Consider the following 11,626-nt stretch of genomic DNA (forward strand, 5'->3'; position numbering starts at 1 on the left):
GAATGTTAGGTGGCATGTCGTGATATTGTCCATGGATATTATATAGCGGGCTATAACAGTAGCAAAATGTGATGAATTTCTGGCCCGGGTGCCCCTTTTATTTTGGATACGTATGCCCTTTGCATGCATAGATGTAACCTCCTTGTCAATCAGTGATCACATTTATCTGCGAATTCATACGAGTACCTTCTCATGCGATCTTGGTATTTTGGATACATTTAATCTATTGAAGACTTTAGCTCCTTTCGTTTTTTAATCGTTTTTATTGAACAAAACAAATTATTACCAACATTTAGTTTTTTTATACAAACATTAAGAGAAAAACAATGAAAAGAAAGAAAAACCAGCAAACAGTACAACAACCGGTTACAATGAGATAAATCCCAATTTTGCTCTATAATACAAAGCTTTGGAATAGTAACTTTACATTTGTACAGACATAAATATCTGAATACTTCCTATTTTTTTTCCCTATTGGGACATCCAAAGAAAAAGAATATATCTAAGAAGGGGCAATTGTGTGGTCTGAGACAATTATTATCTGCGGACACCTTGGGTATAAAGGTACCTTCACACTAAGCGACTTTACAACGATAACGATAGTGATCCGTGACGTTGCAGCGTCCTGGATAGCGATATCGTTGTGTTTGACACGCAGCAGCGATCAGGATCCCGCTGTGAGATCGCTGGTCGTTGCTGAAAGTCCAGAACTTTATTTCGTCGCTGGATCTCCCGCTGACATCGCTGAATCAGTGTGTGTGACACCGATCCAGCGATGTCTTCACTGGTAACCAGGGTAAACATCGGGTTACTAAGCGCAGGGCCGCGCTTAGTAACCCGATGTTTACCCTGGTTACCATTGTAAAAGTAAAAAAAACACCACATACTCACATTCCGGTGCCCGGCGCTCGCTTCCCTGCACTCCTCCTGCATCCTGTGTAAGTGCCGGCCGTAAAGCAGAGCGGTGACGTCACCGCTCTGCTCTGTGGGAGATGCCGGAGATGTTTGGCGCTGACACAGGATGCAGGAGGAGTGCAGGGAAGCGGACGCCGGGCACCGGAATGTGAGTATTTGTTGTTTTTTTTTACTTTTACAATGCTAACCAGGGTAAACATCGGGTTACTAAGTGCGGCCCTGCGATTAGTAACCCAATGTTTACCCTGGTTACCAGGGGACTTCGGCATCGTTGGTCGCTGGAGAGCCGTCTGTGTGACAGCTCTCCAGCGACCACACAACGACGCTGCAGCGATCGGCATCGTTGTCTGTATCGCTGCAGCGTCGCTTAGTGTGAAGGTACCTTAAGGATATAAATTCCCGATTTACTGTAAGGAAATGGAGAAACTGTCCAGTATAGGATTTCTGAAGCAATACCTGGGTTAATTAACCATTGTTCCATATGTGGATGGATTTCTTGAGAAAGTTACTTTAATATAAGCTTCCCTTTCCAAGCACAGAGAGTTATTTGTCCTGGATTTCTGTTATTGTTGGGGGAGAATTGTCTATCCAATGTACAGGGTGGGCCATGTATATGGATACACCTAAATAAAATGGGAATGGTTGGTGATATCAACTTCCTGTTTCTGGCACATTAGTATATAGGAGGGGGAAACTTTTCAAGATGGGTGATGACCATGGTGGCCATTTTGAAGCCGGCCATTTTGGATCCAACTTTATTTTTTCCAATGGGAAGAGGGTCATGTGACATCAAACTTATTGAGAATTTCACAACAAAAAAATGGTGTGCTTGATTTTAACGTAACTTTATTCTTTCATGAGTTATTTACAAGCTTTTCTTTGTTTACCGCCATTGACATATAGCAAAGGTTAACACGTGCGGAGCAGATAGAAATTGTGTAGATGTCTGGTGAAAGCAGTACCCGGGTCATTGCAGCAGATTTCAATGCAAGACACCCTATGCAAGAAAACTGGCGCCATTCCCATTTCATTTAGGTCTATCCACATAAATGGCCCACCGAAAAAAGTTTGCCTCATCACTGAACATAATGTTCGGTGTAAACTGAGGGTCCTGTTCCAATTTTTGTCTTGCCCTTTCTGTCAACAGTGGCGCGTTACTGAAGGCCACAGGCTGTGTTGACGGGGATGTTCCGATGTGCGCCGCTGCAGGTAAAAATGGCTGCTGACATTCTGAACAATAAAAGGCTTCTACACTGTGTGGGTTCTTTCGTGCATATCAAGGTTCGCTTTTCGGTTAAAACATTTCCCACATTCTGAACATGAAAAAGGCTTCTCCCCTGTGTGAGTTCTCTGGTGCATAACAAGATGCCATTTCTGGGTAAAACATTTCCTACATTCTGAACAAGAAAAAGGCTTCTCCCCTGTGTGAGTTCTCTTGTGCTTATCAAAATCTGATTTCTGATTAAAACATTTCCTACATTCTGAACATGAAAAAGGCTTCTCCCCTGTGTGGGTTCTCTGGTGCTTATCAAAATTTGATTTCTGATTAAAACATTTCCCACATTCTGAACATGAAAAAGGTTTCTCCCCTGTATGAGTCATTTGGTGAATAACAAGACCCCATTTCTGGTGAAAACATTTCCCACATTCTGAACATGAAAAAGGCTTATCCCCTGTGTGAATTCTCTGGTGTATAACAACATTTGATTTACGTTTAAAACATTTCCCACATTCTGAACATGAATAGGGCTTCTCACCTGTGTGAATTCTCTGGTGTGTAACACATTCTGATTTCTGGTTGAAACATTTGCCACATTCTGAACATGAAAAAGGCTTCTCCCCTGTGTGAGTTTTCTGGTGCATGACAAGATTCCATTTCTGGGTAAAACATTTTCCACATTCAGAACATGAAAAAGGCTTCTCCCCTGTGTGGATTCTCTGGTGCTTATCAAATTCTGATTTCCGATTAAAACATTTTCCACATTCTGAACATGAAAAAGACTTCTCTCCTGTGTGATTTCTCTGGTGCATAACAAGATTCCATTTCTGGGTAAAACATTTTCCACATTCAGAACATGAAAAAGGCTTCTCCCCTGTGTGGATTCTCTGGTGCTTATCAAAATCTGATTTCTGATTAAAACATTTCCCACATTCTGAACATGAAAAAGACTTCTCTCCTGTGTGATTTCTCTGGTGCATAACAAGATTCCATTTCTGGTTAAAACATTTCCCACATTCTGAACAGCAAAAGGGCTTCTCCACTGTGTGAGTTCTCTGGTGTATAACAGCATTTGATTTCCATTTAAAACATTTCCCACATTCTGAACATGAAAAAGGCTTCTCCTCTGTGTGAGTTTTCTGGTGGCTATCAAGATTCGCTTTACTGTTAAAACATTTCCCACATTCTGAACATGAAAAAGGCTTCTCCCCTGTGTGAGATCTTTGATGTGTAAAAAGAGATGATTTGTCTCGAAAACATTTCCCACATTGTGAACATGGAAAAGGCTTCTCCCCTGTGTGAGTTTTCTGGTGAATAACAAGATTTGATTTCCGTTTAAAACATTTCCCACATTCTGAACATGGAAAAGGCTTCTCCTCTGTGTGAGTTCTATAGTGGCTATCAAGATGCGCTTTCTGGTTAAAACATTTCCCACACTTGGAACATGAAAAGCTATTCTTCGCCATGTGAATTTTTTGATGTTTAATAAAAGACTTTTCGACAGGAAAACTATTTCCACATTTTGAAACTGAAAAAGGCTTATTTGCTTTAGGAGCAGTTCGTTTTTCAATGCTTAATTTGTGACTTTGATTTTCCCTAGTAGTCGGTAATGAATCAGAAGACAGGACCTGTTTCAAAAGATCAGATGACAGCTCTTTGCTGTGAAGGGATGATGGTATATCTGGAGAAATGGCATTCACTTCAATTGTATCCTGTGGGATCTCAAGATCATCGGATTTAAAAATTGAAGATGTCAGCTGTCCCTCTGTTCTCGTGGTACAGTCAACTGCCAGGAATAAAACCAACATTTATTTTTGAACAAAATATCCTTAAATGTTATATTTTTGAACATTTCTACTTAAACTGTCAGTAAAAATAGAAAGTTATGTAAAAATATTAAATTATTCACCAAGACAATGACAGTTCTCAGTCGAATAGAAAACCTCATAGGATGAACCAGTGGAGCGTGGTGTTTGTTTGTTTCTTCATTCTGCCTCCCAAATATGGAATAAAATGCCACCCAACACTTATGTAGGCGAAAATACCAAAAAAACTCCTACTCCTCTAAAAAAAACAAGTCCTCACTCAGGTCCATCATCTGTAAGTGGAAAAACAGAGGTTTCGACAATATTAATGGCTCAAAGGCTCTTGAAAAGCAACATGGCTTCCATTAACCAATCCAGCAATATCAGCTCGCCCAAAGTCAAATCTCCCCCTCACTTCTGAGCCTTGCAGTGTGCCCAAAACACATTTAGCATTTATATATTTGGCATTACTATAGTGAGAAGAACCCACTTAATTTACGTTGTGTGTGTCTGATGGAGCACAATCTGGGCACTATGTGTCAGGTAATAAAACAGCAAATGTGCAATTTTCACTCTCCAACATCCACCACTGCGTGCTAATATCCGTAAAGTATCTGTGGAGTCAAACTTTTCCCTACTTCTAAAGATTAATTTATTTGGGGGTTATAATTTCCAAAATAGAGTCACTTTATGGGGATTCCTAATGCTCCAAAAGGGTTTCTACACTTTTGTCATATTAGGTCTTCTGCAAATAGTGTGTCCCATCTCCTCTGGTATCTGCTTCTGCGACGCTTCCTTCTGTCACCAGGAGCCGCCTTATTCATTCTGCAGGCAGCGCTGGTAGTGGACGAGACATGGGAACCAGAAGATTCAAGATAATTTTAAAAATAATTTGTACGGTCAACTTGTTTCCTATTATCCTTTGTGAAGAATTCTAAAGTTATCACCAAATAAAGCTACACATGTCAGACTTGAAAAATGAGCCCTGATTAGGAACACAACACTGGCTGCAGGAAGTGGTTAAATCTAATTATTTTGGGCACTTAATGTTGTAGTCAAAAACTGACTATAAACAACAACACATCTACTGATATGATAAAACTCAGCAGTCTTCTTCAATAAAAAAATGAGTAACTAGTGGTGAAACCTCTCTGGGGTAATAAGAGTATGTGGCTCGGTGGCTCTTAGCAATCTAAACTATCGTAGGGCCAATATTTTCTGTCACAGGAATTTCAAGAGGAAATATTAGACGTTTAAAGAGAACTTTTTAATGTTGATCTCGGGCATTTTGAAGACAAAATGGAGACTTTTTTTTAAAGATACCAGGGATTTACAGACTCACATAAGTAATCAACCTATTATACAGAAAGAACCTGTAAAAAAAGCAATTTTTTAATTTTATGTTGCATCTTTAACAACAACATAGGTATGAGGGGAAAGCTCCAACACTAAACTGAAGTTACACTTATTTATGGTGGACCATTGGAACTACTATGAGTCCTGACCAGAAGAGTAGAGAAAGTGTTAGCACCCCCATTTCAGGAGAGATTGTACAATAATCTGAATTTCTTAGGATTTAAAACATGATAGAATTTAGGACGTGGCGTGATTCCATGAAACCAGGGCTCATTCCATGCCAACACATGTCCTGCAGGCGTGAATAAATGTATATTACAGCCATCAGCCACGCACAGCTTAGAGATATATCATGACACAGCTGTAATGTTTTTAATGTAGTTTATCAAAATCCTGTTTGAAGTTAGTCAGTTTTAAAAGAAATTGAAAAGTCAGAATAAAGGGAAACTCTGTTATTGTACAGAAATTCACACTTGGCCTCACTGCACATTTAATGTTGTCGATCATAAAAGTGAAGTTTGGCCAGAAAGACTGGACCTGGTCTTGTAGGGACCATATGAGCACATTCAGCAGCACAGAAGGGAGAGAAAGGTAGATTCATCCAATAAGATATCAGGGTTCTTGGAAGCCAACAGCATCAATACCCTCCGCTTTCTCTTACAGGCCCATCATATTTTTTTTTTCAAAGTGATTTTCTAACTTTAAACAATTTTAATCAGCGCTAGAGAACACTCCTCACTTATTATGTGGGCCGATGAATGGCACTGATGCTAAACAAAATTAAAAGCAAAAGAAGAAAAAGAAAAACCGCCAAATGAAGGGTGGAATAATCATAATAACACTAATGCCACTGCAGAAAAGATTATTATTGTAATAAGGGCACCTAGTGGTGTGTAATCAAGTCTTAAGAGTATCAGGCATACACTGTTGGGTGACAGCTTCAGGCATAGATAGAGAGGGTTTACCTGATATGCTTGATTATATTGCGTGATGTCGTTCTTTTGTGTGCTGTTCGTCTGTGTGGGGTGTCCGTTGCGTTGTTTGGAGGTCCGGTATAAGTCCTTCAGATAATGGCACTATTACCTCTGCCTCGGCCGGTAGCAGGATGCCTCTGAAGTTTTTGCTGGCATGTAGTGAATACACGTTGCGCTGTACAGCCGCTCAGTACACTGTGAGTACAGAACCTTGCGTGATGTCACGGTCACGTGATTGCTCACGTGACTGGCTAGGGGAATACGTTCATTCTGAAACGCATAGGAATTGGTCCACCGTGCTTCCCCTAGCCAGTCACATGAGCAATCACGTGACCGTGACGTCACGCAAGGTCCTGTACTCACAGTGTACCGAGCAGCTGTACAGCGCAACGTGTATTCACTACACGCCAGCAAAAACGTCAGAGGCATCCTCCTACCGGCCGAGGCAGAGGTAATAGTGCAATTATCTGAAAGACTTATACCGGACCTCCAAACAACGGACACCCCACACAGACGAACAGCACACAAAAGGACGACATCACGCAATATAATCAAGCATATCAGGTAAACCCTCTCTATCTATACCTGAAGCTGTCACCCAACAGTGTATGCCTGATACTCTTAAGACTTGATTACACACCACTGGGTGCCCTTATCTATATATATATATAATTGTCTAAGGGTTTTTCGGTCTGTCCTGGAAATCCCGCGTCTCTGATTAGCATGGCGACGATGATGTCATAAAGGTTGCCTCGACCAATCAGCGACGGGCACAGTATCGACGTATATGTCATAATGGAAATCCCGCGTCTCTGATTGGTCGAGGCCGCCAGTCCTCGGCCAATCAGCGACGGGCACAGTATCGACGTAGATGTCATAAAGGTTGCCTCGACCAATCAGCGACGGGCACAGTCTGCCGCGAATTCGCCTCGACCAATCAGCAACGGGCACAGTATCGACGTAGATGTCATAATGGTTGCCATGGCGACGATGATGTCATAAAGGTTGCCTCGACCAATCAGCGACGGGCACAGTCTGCCGCGAATTCTGGAATCATCATTGTCAATATACTACGGGGACATGCATATTCTAGAATACCCGATGCATTAGAATCGGGCCACAGTCTAGTTACAATAATAATCTTTTCTGCAGTGGCATTATTGTTATTAGGATTATTCCACCCTTCATTTGGCGGCTTTTCTTTTTTTGCTTTTAATTATGTTTAGCATCAGTGCCATTCATCGGCCCACATAATAAGTGAGGAGTGTTCTCTAGCGCAGATTAAAATTGTTTAAAGTATCTATAGACATATATGCAGTAGAGTGGTACTGAATTACTATCTGCTGCAGGAACATTGGTGTTGTTAGCGCCACTGGATTTTTAAACTTTTGATTTTCTAACTTGTCAACACATTCTACGTACACTGTCATTTGGCTATGTAGTTTACAGATCTGGGCAGGTAACAGTCAGCGTCTTTCTTATTTCAGTTGGTAGTTGGATCTGCCAGGTTGTAAGTTCTATAGAACAGGGCTTTCAATGCCTAAAGTCATTTGAACACTTTTGGATGGTTGAATACGTTGTGGTCGAAATGCAAAATGGTGATCACAATTGTGATATGGCTGGACTACACGACTGAAAAAGCAACCCCAGCGGGTGACTGAGAAGAATCTGTGATTTCTCTGCATTTATTGGTTACTACTCACCTGGGTAGTAATATGTAGGAATCTCCTCTTTACACCGCTCATCATCCCTCACATATGTCTTTGTAGTATTAATATGGGTCAGATCTTCACCCTGAAACAAATATTGTAAAAGTCACAGACAGATGGAAAAGTCACATCTATGATGAGCTCTAATTCTGCCATTTCCACCGTTCTGATCACACAAGTATAAAACATAGAATACTGGTGGATGAAACAAGACTGAGCACAAGACTTTCACAGCCATCTACACATCATAGAAGAGATCTCATCACACCTTCTCTCCATCTACCTGATGATCCTGAGGAACATTGGTATCTTCTTGCTTACAGTCCTCTGGCAGAAGAGGACTGGGACATCTCTCTGGTGTTGTCCTCTTACTGGATAGATCTGGAGGAAGCACATACAGGAACTGAATTCATTCTTTACATACAGATAATTATAGGCCGTGTGTATTTAGTCCTGTCTATTACCTGGTGATGTGAGGGGCTGGGGAATCTCCATCATGACGTCCTTGTACACTTCTTTGTGTTCTTCTAAATACTGCCACTCCTCCATGGAAAAATAGACGGCGACATCCTGACACCTTATAGGAACCTGACACATACAATGATACCGTCATCCCCCGATCCCTTCATAGCGTTAGTGCATAATGTCCCAGCATTCCCAGCACTGTCACCTCTCCAGTCAGCAGCTCAATCATCTTGTAGGTGAGTTCTAGGATCTTCTGGTCATTGATGTCCTCATGTATCAGGGGGTGAGGTGGAGGCCCCGTGATTGGGCTCAGGGGTCTTCCCCATCTATCAGACACCTGGTCCAGGCAGTGCTTACTAGAGGTCTTCTTCACTACTGTGTAATCCTGAATATATAGAGACACAGTAATAAATCTCACTACAGACATTCCCAGAGTACTCACCTCTCCAGTTCTGTCCATCTGTTATTCCCATAGATAAGAATGATGCAATGTGACATCTTCCGAGTCTCTCACCTCTCCAGTAAGCCGGAAGAGGATCTCTAGGGTGAGGTGTAAAATCCTCTTCGCCATCTTGTCTCTGTCCATATCCATCCTTGATGAATAAATCAGAAAAATTTTCTTAATATAAACGATCTTCACTGAGAGGATCCGATATTGTAGAGACCTGAATGAGAAGATGAGCCAATGTAACATCATAAAAATCCTGTGTAATAATACAATTACTGGAGATAATAAAGGAAACATATGAGATTTATTATTTTACAGTATTAAGTATTGTTCTTTACATCTACTAATAAAACATATATTTTAGGCTACAGACAACAAGCAGTTTCTTCCTCGGAGTTGGCAGCTGAATACGTTTCTCAGACTCATCTTCCATAATGATAATTCTCGCTTCATTTACCGACACTGGAATCAACATTAGCAATACTGCAGGAGATATTCATTACACGTGACAGGAGAAATAACTACTTCATGATGAGGACGACATCTTCATCTGCTAATACGATTGTAGAAACATATTTGGCCAGAGTCCGTCACTGACTCCATCCCCACCAGCCGTCTATATGAATGTTTCCCGTCTTTCCGGCACTGATCTTCTATCACATTAGATCTCAAGTCTAATTCACATACCAGAAGTTTGAGGCATTTATAAAAGCTTCTTTGTTTGCACAAAAACGGCGGACAGAAATTATCTGATACCAAAGTCTCCATGTACAGTGTTTTATGAGGTTTATTTCTGGCCTAAAGGTACCTTCACACTAAACAACTTTCCAACGAGAACGACAACGATCCGTGACGTTGTAGCGTCCTGGATAGCGATCTCGTTGAGTTTGACACGCAGCAGCGATCTGGATCCCGCTGTTATATCGCTGGTCGGAGCTAGAAGTCTGGAACTTTATTTGGTCGCTAAATCGGCGTGTATCGTCATGTTTGACAGCAAAAGCAACGATGTCAGCAATGTTTTTACATGGAGCGTGAACGATAAGTGAGTCGCTGTTACGTCACTGGATCGCTCCTGCATCGTTCTGGAGTTGCTGTGTTTGACGTCTCTACAGCGACCTAACAGCGACGCTCCAGCGATCTAGTTTAGGTCGGATCATTGTTTATATCGCTGGAGCATCGCTTAGTGTAACGGTACCTTTAGGCTTACTGTATACAGTACAGACCAAAAGTTTTGACATACCTTCTCATTTAAAGATTTTTCTGTATTTTCATGACTATGAAAATTGTACATTCACACTGAAGGCATCACAACTATGAATTAACACATGTGGAATTATATACTTAACAAAAAAGTGTGAAACAACTGAAAATATGTCTTATATTCTAGGTTCTTGAAAGTAGACACCTTTTGCTTTGATGACTGCTTTGCACACTCTTGGCATTCTCTTGCTGAGCTACAAGAGGTTGTCACCGGGAATGGTCTTCCAGCAATCTTAAAGAAATTCCCAGAGATGCTTAGCACTTGTTGGCCCTTTTGCCTTCACTCTGCGTCCAGCTCACCCCAAACCATCTCAGGTCTGGTAACTGTGGAGGCCAAGTCATCTGGCGCAGCACGCCACCACTCTCCTTCTTGGTTAAATAGCCCTTACACAGCCTGGAGGTGTGTTTGGGGTCACTGTCCTGTTGAAAAATAAATGATGGTCCAACTAAACGCAAACTGGATGGAATAGCATGCCGCTGCAAGATGCTGTGGTAGCCATGCTGGTTCATTATGCCTTCAATTTTGAATAAATCCCCAACAGTGTCACCAGCAAAGCACCCTCACACCTCCTCCTCCAAGCTTCACGGTGGGAACCAGGCATGTAGAGTCCATCCGTTTACCTTTTCTGCGTCGCACAAAGGCACGGTGGATGGAACCAAAGATCTCAAATTTGGACTCATTAGACCAAAGCACAGATTTCCACTGGTCTAATGTCCATTCCTTGTGTTCTTTAGCCCAAACAAATCTCTTCTGCTTGTTGCCTGTCCTTAGCAGTGGTTTCCTAGCAGCTATTTTACCATGAAGGCCTGCTGCACAAGTCTCCTCTTAACAGTTGTTGTAGAGATGTGTCTGCTGCTAGAACTCTGCGTGGCATTGACCTGGTCTCTAATCTGAGCTGCTGTTAACCTGCGATTTCTGAGGCTGGTGACTCGAATAAACCTATCCTCAGAAGCAGATGTGACTCATGGTCTTCCTTTCCTGGGGCGGTCCTCATGTTAGCCAGTTTCTTTGTAGCGCTTGATGGTTTTTGCCACTGCACTTGGGGACACTTTCAAAGTTTTCCCAATATTTCGGACTGACTGACCTTCATTTCTTAAAGTAGTGATGGCCACTCGTTTTGCTTTACTTAGCTGCTTTTCTCTTGCCATAATACAAATTCTAACAGTCTATTCAGTAGGACTATCAGCTGTGTATCCACCAGACTTCTGCACAACACAACTGATGGTCCCAACCCCATTTATAAGGCAAGAAATCCCACTTATTAAACCTGACAGGGCACACCTGTGAATTGAAAACCATTCCCAGTGACTAGCTCTTGAAGCTCAACAAGAGAATGCCAAGAGTGTGCAAAGCAAAAGGTGGCTACTTTGAAGAACCTAGAATATAAGACATAATTTCAGTTGTTTCACACTTTTTTGTTAAGTATATAATTCCACATGCGTTAATTCATAGTTTTGATGCCTTCAGTATGACT

General features: G+C 41.6%; 1 protein-coding gene across 1 annotated transcript; it reads right to left on the minus strand.

The window, feature by feature from the left end:
* Nucleotides 1-1,207: 1,207 nt before the first annotated feature.
* LOC143767642 (uncharacterized) lies at nucleotides 1,208-9,122 on the minus strand. The gene is made up of 6 exons (XM_077256089.1): nucleotides 8,958-9,122; nucleotides 8,649-8,828; nucleotides 8,443-8,566; nucleotides 8,262-8,359; nucleotides 7,973-8,063; nucleotides 1,208-3,920 (listed from the first exon to the last, which is right to left on the minus strand). Exons 1-6 carry the CDS (start codon nucleotides 9,033-9,035, stop codon nucleotides 2,164-2,166), a joined length of 2,328 nt encoding a protein of 775 aa, XP_077112204.1. The 5' UTR covers nucleotides 9,036-9,122; the 3' UTR covers nucleotides 1,208-2,163.
* Nucleotides 9,123-11,626: the final 2,504 nt, after the last annotated feature.

Source organism: Ranitomeya variabilis, chromosome 4 (genome assembly GCF_051348905.1).
Source record: "Ranitomeya variabilis isolate aRanVar5 chromosome 4, aRanVar5.hap1, whole genome shotgun sequence".
NCBI lineage: Eukaryota > Metazoa > Chordata > Amphibia > Anura > Dendrobatidae > Ranitomeya > Ranitomeya variabilis.